The 11,560-nt window shown below is 42.5% G+C and overlaps 1 protein-coding gene across 1 annotated transcript in view; it reads right to left on the bottom strand.

The window, feature by feature from the left end:
* Positions 1 to 11,560, bottom strand: part of SPATA1 (spermatogenesis associated 1) — a 33,384-nt gene that overhangs the window by 7,981 nt on the left and 13,843 nt on the right. Inside the window, exons 4-9 of the mRNA XM_015419387.1 lie at positions 8,123 to 8,176; positions 7,821 to 8,034; positions 4,123 to 4,237; positions 3,725 to 3,785; positions 2,989 to 3,112; positions 761 to 886 (exon numbers count right to left, since the gene is read on the bottom strand). Of these exons, the coding sequence (XP_015274873.1) occupies positions 761 to 886; positions 2,989 to 3,112; positions 3,725 to 3,785; positions 4,123 to 4,237; positions 7,821 to 8,034; positions 8,123 to 8,176 (694 nt within the window). The remainder of the gene's footprint in view (positions 1 to 760; positions 887 to 2,988; positions 3,113 to 3,724; positions 3,786 to 4,122; positions 4,238 to 7,820; positions 8,035 to 8,122; positions 8,177 to 11,560) is intronic.

The following is an 11,560-nucleotide window of genomic DNA, read 5'->3' as shown; positions in this document are numbered from 1 at the left end:
CAAAGCAGCCATTTTCTCCAGGGGAGCTGATCTCTGTCAGCTGGAGATCAGTTGTAAAAGCGGGAGATCCCCAGGCCCCACCTGGAGGCTGGCAACCCTAAGTGTGTGTGTGGGGGGAGAAACCTGAAGGGCAAACACAGTTAACTTGTAAAGTAGGTCCGCTGTGATGAAACCCAGGTGAACTCTGAAGTAAGATACCTAACATAACCCCCTTCCCAACATTAGTAAGAGATTAGCCTACAGTTTGCTTCTCCCAGCATAAATAAAACTACTCCCCACTTTCTATTCTTTCCTTCCACTAAAGAGGAGGGATATCTTGACAAAACATAACTGCTTGATAAAAAATATAGGAGAGTCCAGAAAGCAACAGGAAGTGGAGCTCAGAGCAAGGTGATCCATGGGTGCCAGGACTACAAGATCTTCCCCACTCTCCCCTCCCCTCCCCTCCCCATTGGAGCCATTTCCAGTCCAGGGAAAGTTTATTCCCAGGGTTGAGGGACTTGCCTGTACTAACAGTCAGCTGTAATGCAGAGGGGAAATGGGATGAAATTGTTCCTTTTTCTCTTCTATGAGCTTCTATAAACTATTTGTGGACTCCTATAAACTATTTGTGCTATCCAAACCTTTATATTTATCTGGGTCTATCAGCTTTATTGATATTACATTGTAAGTATTTCCCCTTCTTTTTCTAGATTCATTTTGTAATTTATTTATAAACAACAATTTAAAAAGAAATATCAATTTATCACTATCAGCATACCATGGTATCTCCTTAGTTTGTTCTGCACAAGCAAGCCTTTCACTTTTTTAATCAGCTCCTCTCTAGTCTTCTCCAGATGCTTTCTTTCTGCCTTGATAGGTTGCAACTGCCTATTTAACTCATTTCCTGATGAAAAGAAATCCAATATGCAGCACATTTGTGAAGATTAAAGCTGGGAACAGCCTACCATAAGCAATTCTGAGTTTGTAGTGCTTTTCTTAAGAAAAGGGGGGGAAATCTGTAGGGTTGCTATTGGCCAACCCCTGAGGGGTTTACAACAAAGAGGTTCTCACTCACGCAAAGAAATTTAAAATATTACATTAAGGAACATCCACATGTTTAAAGGAGGGCAGGTAGCATTATAGAGTGTTCTGGTTTGGAGTATCTGATCCCTACATGCCACCTGGCATCCATGCACACATCCCACAAGGATACCCTTATTCACACAGCAAATGCTGGAAACTGCAGAGAAGAAGTGGTGTTGAGTCGACACACAAAACCACACATTGCAGCTTATCTCCGACTCCTCTAGTATTTTATCCATCGTTTCAACTGGAATTGTGAGATGCTATGTAGACATGCCATCTTAAGCATTTGTTGCTAATGTTGTTAGAAAAAGAACAAGGAGGAGACTGCAAGGACCTGCAGAGGGCAACTCTCCTGCTCTCCTCCTATGGCTTTGTTTTACAGAAACCAAGGCTCAGCATACTGTTGTGGTTGCCTACCCAAAAGGCTACTGAGAGCTCAGTAAGCACTGTTTTCTTAGTCATAGGTGTTGTTGCTATTATTTGTGGAAGTTTTAATCCCCCACTTGTATTTTTTTTTTTTAGATTTCAGATTTTTTAAGCAAACTTGTAGTTCTTTCAGGTTTGAACAGAAATCCCCACATCTGTCTCTTGCTCCATTTTGCAGATCTATTAATCCAGACTCCAGGGCTCAGTTTGGAATTATATATATGACAAGTGGGGAGTTCCAGTCTTTCTGCAGCCTGCTGAAAGGGGGGGGGGGGGCTGTGCTGGCTCATCCAGTGCAGCTCCCAGCGAGCCAATAGAGACTTCCTCCCTCACCGTCGCTCTCTGCTGCTGACCTGGAAGAGCCAGCACAGTCTCCCCTCCCCCCCCAACTTCTCTGCGACTCAATGAAGAGCTGGGGGGGAAACTGTGCTGGCTTGCCCAGAGCTGCTCTGGGTGAGCCATAGACAGCAGCAGGGGGAGTCTCTACTGGCTTACCCAGAGGTTCTCTGAGCAAGCCAATAGAGACTCCCCCCTCCCACCACTTTCTGCAGCTCATTCAGCTCCAGATGAGCCACAGAGAGTGAGTCTCTGTGTCTCCCAGCAGTCTCCCGGCAGACTTCCCTCCCAGGCTGCTGCAACTCCACCACTGGGGCCAGCACAGCTCCGGGGCTGCCCTGCTGCCAGGCGCTACGTGGCTCCCAGCCCACCAGGCCACCACCAGGCCCAGCATGGCTCCTGGGCTGCCGCACCACCAGAGGTAGTTGTGTTTTCTGTGCTTGTGCAGATAATGCTTTTTAAATTTTGGATGGAATTTAATCCCCCCTTGTATTTTTTTAAATATTTCAGATTTTTCTGCACACCCTGAGAGTCCCCCAAGTGTGCAGAAAGATCTGTTTAGCCTCTGTGTGGCCCTGATCTGCAGATTTAACTGTCTGCAGATGGGCCCACGGGTGGCTATTAGAATATAAGATGAGTCATTTTCAAATGATGTTTAAAATCCTAAATTAGAATCTATTGGGAACAACTGCAACCAAAAATAACTAGGAACTGGGCAAGTTTCTGGATTGTTTATAGTTTGTATCACAATGTTTAGTGATGTAGCTGAACAGATTAACTTTGCTGCTGCAAACATGGAATTAACCCTATTTTCGCCTCACTTACTCATTCAGGGATCAGTTAGCCAAAAAAAAGGCAGGCATTAGGGTATTGGGATTAATGCCTCTGAAAACTGCTGTCAGTTACAAATGGTGAATTAAAGGCTCCCTGATCATGAAGAGTTCTCAGAAGACTTGTTGAAGGAATGGATTGGGTTATTGGCTTTAAGCAAATTTACTTAATAGGTGAGGCAGCAAAAGCTCTCTAACCCCAGTGCTGTAAAATGTTGTGATTTTTAATCTCAAACCATTTAAACCATGTTGTTAATACAAAGTTCATGTACTTTTAACTTAGCATAAAAATTTATTTCCATATGATTTCATGGAAGGATTTACTTACCCTCTGTTGAAAATACTCTGTTGGGAGTTTGAGGTCTATTTATACACAGAGCCAGCAGAGGTGGAGTAGGAGGTTGAAGATACTGGCTTGGATAAGTAAAATTATCTATGTTATTCTCATCAGCCTAGGACCAAATAAAAGTTATATGATGTTATTCCTATTATTCATGAAATAGGAGACACTAGCTGAATCCAAAAGAAAGGGTAACTCCAGCCTACTCTTCATCTAATGTTGAAACATCCTATTTATTGAAAATCATTTGACAAGGACCTATGCATATCTATCACAGAATCTCCACAAGGTATTTTGTGGCATATCCTAGGGCACACTAGTCTTGTGGACTTCTGTCTAGGCAAGCTGGACTTCACCATTGCTCTGTGGGACTTAGGGTATCCCTCATCACGGATATTTATCTGTCCCCTTTTATTACTGTCCTCAGCCAGTTGGTGAAGACTTTTTCGTTTCCTCTGATGCTCCTGCAATTATCTCTGCTCCCTGTCCTATATTTTTAATTGGTGTACCTCTGTCTTTCTATTTTTAGTTGTTGGAAACATTGGTGGCCCTGACTGGGCTGAAAGGTGAGATATAAATCTTATAAATTAATAAAGAAATATAGCTATAGTTCCATGTTACTGTTCCAGTTTTCAATCGGAAAGAACAAAGCTCAACGTAGGAACTATGATAATAACCGGCTTTGGCCCCCTCATGTTTTTCACTGGATCCTTGAAAAACATACCTGGTTATCCTGCATGCCACCAGTGTCAGCAGCAGACTTGGTAATATCAGGATGCTGTTGGCTAAAGATGAAACCAAAGTACACTGTAACAACTGCATTAAAACTAACAATCCTAATTAAATTTGTTGAAAAGGCTAGTGGGTCTAGCAAAGAATACACCGGGGTGGCAGGTTTCTTTGTTTCAGGGTGGGGAAACTAGCTGATGACAAATTGGGCAAGGCACAGTAATCTGAGGAAGCAACCATCTCACATACAGGAAGAGAGATTATGAGAACAAATTCATATGTATAATTACATTTGCCTGAAAACTAATTTACATGTTTACTTTTTCCATATTAAGAATTCTCAGCATGATTTTAAAGAACAGTTAACACTGTCAGGAAAGGATATTTCATTACCTTTTCTTGCTGTGTAAATATTCCTGATCTCTGTCTTCCAAGGATTCTGGGATCCCAGAATCTCCTGTGGTACGTCTTCCTTTTGCATTGTTGTCTCCATCTTCTGTATTTGCATCTAAAAGTATAGAGAGTTCTTCTGCATCATACAAAGGTCAATATATAGCAATCTAACAATATTATTTTATTAGGGTCATAAAATCTGGCTGAAAATGACCCTCCAAAATGACTTGAAGAACTGGGAATGTGCTGCAGGTTTGTGTGCGCTGCGTCTCCCCTCTTTTGTTTCAATTCCATCCTCCATTTTAAGGTAGCTATAGCCTTGGTTTGCTGTGATTCTAAACAGGGCAACTATGGTTAGCTCTAACCTACAACCCATAATTCGTAAACATACTTAAACAATTATTTTAAACAGTGAGGTATAGGTTACTGCAAACCATAATTTCCTACAAAGTCCAAATCAAACTATTATAGTTAGCTAGCCTCCAAACCATGCTTGCAAATCCATTTCAAGCTATGGATTCAAATAATTACCTGCCTGTGGTGGGGAATTACCAGCCCCCAGCCCCAATTTCCTGCCAATGAGGAATAGAGAAGCAGGAAGGAAAAAATGGCTTCCATATAGTGACACTCTAGAAATTTCTGTGGTAAAGACCATAGAGACTGGGGAGACAACTAAGGGCATCACCCAGAAGCAACATCATATCCTCCCCAAACAGACACCACCCCCAAATCTCCCAGCATTTCTCTATGCTGTGTGGGTAACCCTGATAGATATGCAGAAAAATAAGCATTGAGTGAAACACTCGCCGTCTACAAAAGGTCAAAGGTTTCCTTAAGGCAATACCTGCCATAACTCTGGCTGAAATGTACTACAATCAGTATGTGTAAATTCTGAATGTATCTGTCTGAAATAAACATGAACATTTCCAAAATAGGTGAGAGAGCAAGAATACTATTAGTTGTCCAACATTCAAGAGTCTAGCAACAAGAAAGGTGCAAGGGGGAAGAGGAAAACTGGGGGGGGGGGGGGAATCCAGGACATAAGGACCCAGGACCCAGTCTATTGATTCATCACCTCTTTTTAAAGTGTTGTGGTCAGTACTGTCCTCTCCCTTACCACTCCCTTTCCCCCCTTATTAAGGCAAGCAATGGTAACTTTTGGCTTCTGCTTAGTTCTAACACAAGAATCCTGGTTATCTCTCTTTAAAGTAATCTACAATGATGGAAAATCTTCTACTAAAACTGCCCACATATGACTGCTGGACAAGTTTCAGGGACACCAAGAGATTTGTACAAAGGATTTAATATCAATCAATACAAGTCTTTGCATGCACATGTTTTGGTGATATTTCCCTGCACCTGAAAGATCAGCATTATGTTTTATCATTAATCATAGGTATGCCAGCTTTTTAGAAAAGAGAGATTGTGGAAGTCAAAGCTGTATATTTGTTCATGCTAACTTCAAATCTGAATGCAAAGAAATACAGAACATAACACTGATGTAGGAAAATAAAGTGTACCTTTGGTCTTAGGTTGGATAAGATTTACTTCAGTTTTATCTTGGTCACTCTTCTGATTTACGTGAGGAACAGTTTCATATTTCTTACCATTTCTGGGAGAGGTTTGCCTTCTTAGGGCTTGTCTTCGAGGCTTTCTTTGAGGAGCTTTCACTGATGATAATTTTTTTACAGAATTTTGTTCTTCAAGGTTTAAATTAGGCAGTATACAAGAAGTAGTAATGGATTCCTGTTGGTCTATGTTAGAATGGATTTCTTCTCCAAAAAAAGGACAATAGTATATATTAAGATACACTGAAATATGTCATGTATACTTTGGAATTAGGTTTGCCAAGTCCCCCTGAGGGGCGGGGAAACCCCTGCCCAAGAGGCCCGTTACCCGCCGCCGGTGGATCGGGCCCCGGGGGGAACCCCACCCCCAAAGCACGCGACGAGCCTGGCGTCAGCACGTCACCCGGAAGTGATGCAGTTGCGTTGGGCGCGTTGGGGGTGGGGCTGCGGTCATCCGAGGGAAAACTATGGTTTTCCCTCGGATGATTGTGGCCCCGCCCCCGGCATGCCCGACGTGGTTGTGTCACTTCCGGGTGACATAATTGTGGCGCGCGCGCACTTTGCACGCGCACACACACTCCCAGAGCAGCGCTGGTGTCCCCCGCTCTACATACAATAAGGACTTGGCAACCCTATTTGGAATATTATAGGTTATGATGATCACTATGTAAATGTATGCTTTTCTGTTACAGGTGATATTCTTAGAGACGCTTATAAATACTAAGGTCCCGTTCACACGAGGGGATTTGGGCCAGTAGCGGGACGGTTCAGGGGCGGAGCAAATGGCCGCGATCACACCACAACATCTGGGAAGCGTAGTGCTTCCGTCCCCGAACTGGCCCATCCACGCGATAAACCGCTCCAAGTTGGAACCACCTACCAAGGTGGTTCATCCCAATGGTGCGCCGCAAACCGGGAGTCTGATTGCCGGCGCTCCAACATGCGCAGTTCGGCTGGCTCGCCGTCCGATCTGTGTTTTCTCCCCGGCGTCTGATCATGCCGGGGAGAAAGGCGGCGCGGCCAGGGGATCCGTGGGATCCCGCCGCGCCGTTTCAACTTTGGCGCGGCTTTTAAAAGCCACGCTTTTTGGCGGCTTTTCCCCTGCCGTGTGGCAGGGGCCAAAGTCTACTTTCTGTTGCCACATTCTAGGCAAAAACAAAGTTAAGAGAAACAACAGATGTATCCAAGTCACTAATTCAAAATTAAAAGAGCAATAACGAATCACTTATAGGCACTGCCATAAAATATGCCGTGTAAGACCAAAGTAGCATTGGCCTATCACTGAAAAAGTCCCTAGTTTCAGTTCTGCAGGTGATGCTGGAAATCTCCTAGCTCCAAGGCCATTTAGATCTTGTAAGAACAATATGGCTTTCGGGTATCTCTGCTACTAATGCATTATCATAACGTGTCTGTTTTGTGCAACCTTAAAACTACTGACAAAAAACCATCCTGACAACTGTCATGTTTATTATAATAATAATTTCTGTTACTGAACTTCATGTTGTACGAAAAATATCCTTTTTATATGTTATTAAGCAGGGCTTAATACTTGTGTTTTAACATTTCAAGCCAGCTCCTTTCTTCACCAATATAATTTGCTGAAAAGAGGCTGTTATTCACAGCCTATTCATAACTAGTGACCCCAGTTATATGTCACTCTCTACAACAGCATTCAGTTTGCATACCAATTCCTTATACATCAAGTATATTAAATGTCTGTTTCATTTCTTCCCCAATTTGTGCCAATTCACTCACAGCACACTTAATGTAAGACTGAAGCAGACATACAGCCTATATAAAATTTAAGACCATCCAGCAATTCATTTGCCACCTATTAGAAGACATGGTGACAGTCCGTTTCTTACTGGAGGAGAAACAAATGGAAATCATCAAAATTCAGAGTAAATTAATGATTTGGCATTAATTGTCAACTTGACCTGAAGTTGAACATTAGAAACAGCCTCAATTGTCTTCCTTCTTAAAACAAGTTAGATATCTCACTTTTTCCTTCTTTGTAAATTATATTTTTTTTAAATTATTTCATTATCTTATCATTCTAGACTTTGTTTTATACGCAGAACCAGAGAACTTTACTTTTCAGTTACATTCTATCCGTTTAAAAAATCCTACCTTTTTTTTGCATCTGACTGAAATTATTTTTCAGGGAGGTCTCCAAAACTGCTGGATTTTGATCCACTCCATGCTTTGGAGCAGCTGAACTAAGTGGTTTATGATGATATGCTAACACACATTCTGCATTACTAGGAGGCCACTCTGGAGTTGACGATGAAGATGAGTAAATACTTTCTACTCCAGGTAACAAATAAAGCTCTGGATGAAATGCCTGAAACAAACAGCATGTTAATTTTAATTTTTAAAAAAATCAGACATTTTAAAGTATACTCTTAAAAGAGATGCAGCCATATACATACATATGGAGGAGCAAATGATCTAAGTTTCAGTTCCATCTCTTGCTTTGCTTTTACCTTGTAATAAAAAGAGAGGTAACATTAAAAAAACCTGAAATGGGATTTGCACCAATAATGTTCAGTTTGTATATCATTCTACTTTTTAAAAAACAAACTTTAATTTAAAATTAACACTATAAAGAAAGAGAAAATAATATACAATCATAACCATAAGACCAAGCTCCATCTTATCAATACTCTTCAATCATTACAGGATCCAGTATAGAGAGCCAGTGTAGTGTAGCAGTCTAGGATCTGGGAGACCCAGGTTCAAATCCCCCACTTGACAAGCTTCCTGAATCCTGAGTGACCTTGGGCCACTTACATGCTCTCAGCCTAATCAACCTCAGGGGGTCGTTGTGAGGATAAAACAGAGGAGAGGAGAACAGGGTAAGCTGATTTTGGGGGAAATATGGAGCATAAATGAAGTAAGCAGAATAAACAAATCATTCTACTTTTGTACTACACAGGGGAAAATATTAAGCATTCATACCCCCCCCCCCCCAAGAATAGCTATGATTCAATGATTTGGGAAATGTAGAATACAACTATGGGATATTTTTCTTTTAAAATACTTTTTCTGCTTTTGTTGGCTTGCATTTACTAGTTAAGTCCACAGACGGAAGGGATTTATGTCTGCAGGGTAGAACTTCCTTGCCTCCCTGCTCCTTCTGCAGCCCAAAGCACCCTCTGAAATGCAACTTCTGCCAGAAAAAGCAACCCCCAGGACCATCAATGGGGCAGCCAGATGTCTGCTGCGGGAGGAAATTGTTAGAAATTGCTCCCCTTTCTGTTTGTCCACAGAAATCCTCAGTGAGATATGAGAGATTATTTGTATTAATTAATCACTGCTGATTTTATTAATTTTAATAGGGTGGATCCTATGAGATGCAAGTGCAAGGAAACTGTAGAAGCAGATATTTTCCACATTTTTTCCTTCCCATAATGACCTCTGAAAAGCTTGTGCTCAGGGTTGAATAAAATGCTTGTGAAGAAAATGCCATGTACCAATCCAATTTCTCCCCCTTACTGCAACCTGTACTGCATGGTATTTTGTCCACAAGGGTTTCCTGACCATCAGAATCTGTTTTTCATTAATCACAGTAGATTACTAGGGTAACATGACAGTGATGATATCCAACTCTGTAAGTTTCTCATGCTTGGAGTTTGGAGGATCTGGTACACGCTTTGATAGGCTTTCTTTACGAAGCTGCCGTATATCACTTTGATCTCCCCCCCCCCCCAAAAAAGATGCTTAATATAGCTTGGAAATAAATAAAATAAACACTATTTCTGATTTCTAAGGGGCTATTTATCAGATTAGTTACACTGTTCCAATTCATTATGTCAGTTAATACTTGGATTCATTTACATTATTACAGGTTAAATCAAAAGATAATATCATTCTTAAAAAAAGAAGAGACATTTTATAGTAAGGGACTTTAAAAAATTTATTTATCACATTTGACTCTTACATGAGGCAACTACATTCAACGAAAGCCTCCTTGACAGTGATATAATCTAGTGAGTAACAGCATTTAATTTATTCAGTTTAGCAAGCACAAAACAAAATGGAGGTGACACTCCTGCTTCATTATAATAATAACAATCGTAAATAAACTCGTTCATCCCCATTTGATGGTCATGTCTTTAATGCTAGTCATCAGAATAAGGACGCAGCATAGTTAAGCAGGAGCACAGTTTAATAAATCAAGCTCTGTCCCTGTGTGGAGCTGTAGTAACAGCAACTTCTCTTTTCTCTGTTCTTGCCCACACAAAGTCCTGGAGTGAACTATCGCAATCTAAAACAGTGGCTCAGATGAAAGAAACAGGCTTGTCACAAACAACACACGGGCTAGGGAGCCATTATATATGGAAGTATGCACAGAGTCTAGTCCCTAGCACCTCCAGTTAAAGGATCTTGGGTAGGTGCTGCCAGTGAGATGAAACGGTTTTTGCCAATATGGATCAGTACTCTAAGGAAGGCCCAGGTACATTTAAGAAAGTTTGCAACAGAACATCAGGCAGACTCTGTATATGCTGTCTGCACACAATCATTTTGCCCCTGGTGGATAAAGATACATATCTGAGCAGGCTGGCTTCCTTCCTCAAATATGAGAACAGGCTTAGACATCCTGACTGTGGCTGCCAAGTTAACTCCCCCACTTTGTTAATTAGATATTACAATTGTTGCTATAATGGGAAGAAACTTGAGATGCATCTGCACCACTCATTTGTCTAATGACTTTATTTAAAACCCAATTAATCGGAAGCAGACATTTCTTAAAGGTTAATTAGTTTCAGCACAGGCCCTTATGAAAACAGAGACACAGGAACACATGAAGCTGCCTTAGACTGAACCAGAACCTTGGTCCACCAAAGTTAGTACTGTCTTCTCAGATCAGCAGTGATTCTTCATGGTCTCCGGGTGAGGTCTTTCACATTCGCCCTAGGCTACCCCCCTGGTATACCCAGGGGTTGCGGCTTATGAAGTGAGAGCTAAGACGGCTAGAGAGACGGTGGCGCCGTGCTCGCGACGAGGCTACAAGAGCTGCTTATAGGACGTTTATGAGATCCTATGAGATGGCGATTCTCTGTGAAGAGAGAATTCTACGCAGCCAGGATTGCGTCTGCGAGCTCACGCCCAGCCCAATTATTTAGAATGATTTGGTCTTTAACAGTTCTACCACAGGGCAGACAAAATAGTAGGAAATTGGATATTGGCTGTGAGGCATTTGCGAGCTATTTCACGGATAAAGTCTTGGCGCTCCGCCGCGACCTCCCCACCACAATTGATACAGTTAGCGAACTGGAGGCCCCTTGCGCATCTTCGATTTCGGGTTTAGAGTGTTTTGACCGGCTCAGCCTGGAGGAAGTCAACAGACTGCTCATATCTGTGCACCCAACCCTGTGCGGCCTTGATCCGTGCCCCTCCAGGCTCATTAAAGCGGGCCACGAGGGGTTTCGAGGTGCCTTGCGGGAGATTATCAACAAGTCTCTCTCTGAGGGGTGGTTCCCCGAGGCACTCAAGGAAGCTATTGTCCGCCCTCTCCTGAAAAAACCAACTCCAAACCTGGCTGAATTGGCCAACTATCGGCCCTATTTGGGCAAATTGATTGAGAGGGCGGTGGCGACTCAGTTACAGGGCTTTCTGGATGATCCATTCCAGTCCGGCTTCCGTCCGGGTCACGGGACGGAGACAGTACTGGTCGCTCTTACTGACGACCTCTGGAGGCATCTGGATTGAGGCGGTATGGCAGCTCTGCTGTTGTTAGATTTGTCGGCCACGTTTGACACAGTTGACCACCAGCTGCTGACCCGTCGTCTTGCCGACGTGGGGATTCAGGGGCTTGCCCTTCATTGGCTTGCCTCTTTTCTCCAAAGCCAGGGACAGAGGGTGGT

Source organism: Gekko japonicus, unplaced genomic scaffold (genome assembly GCF_001447785.1).
Source record: "Gekko japonicus isolate JY-2015 unplaced genomic scaffold, Gekko_japonicus_V1.1 scaffold494, whole genome shotgun sequence".
NCBI lineage: Eukaryota > Metazoa > Chordata > Lepidosauria > Squamata > Gekkonidae > Gekko > Gekko japonicus.
The sequence above is the reverse complement of the archived record's forward strand: the minus strand, read 5'-3'. Positions and strand labels throughout refer to the sequence as shown.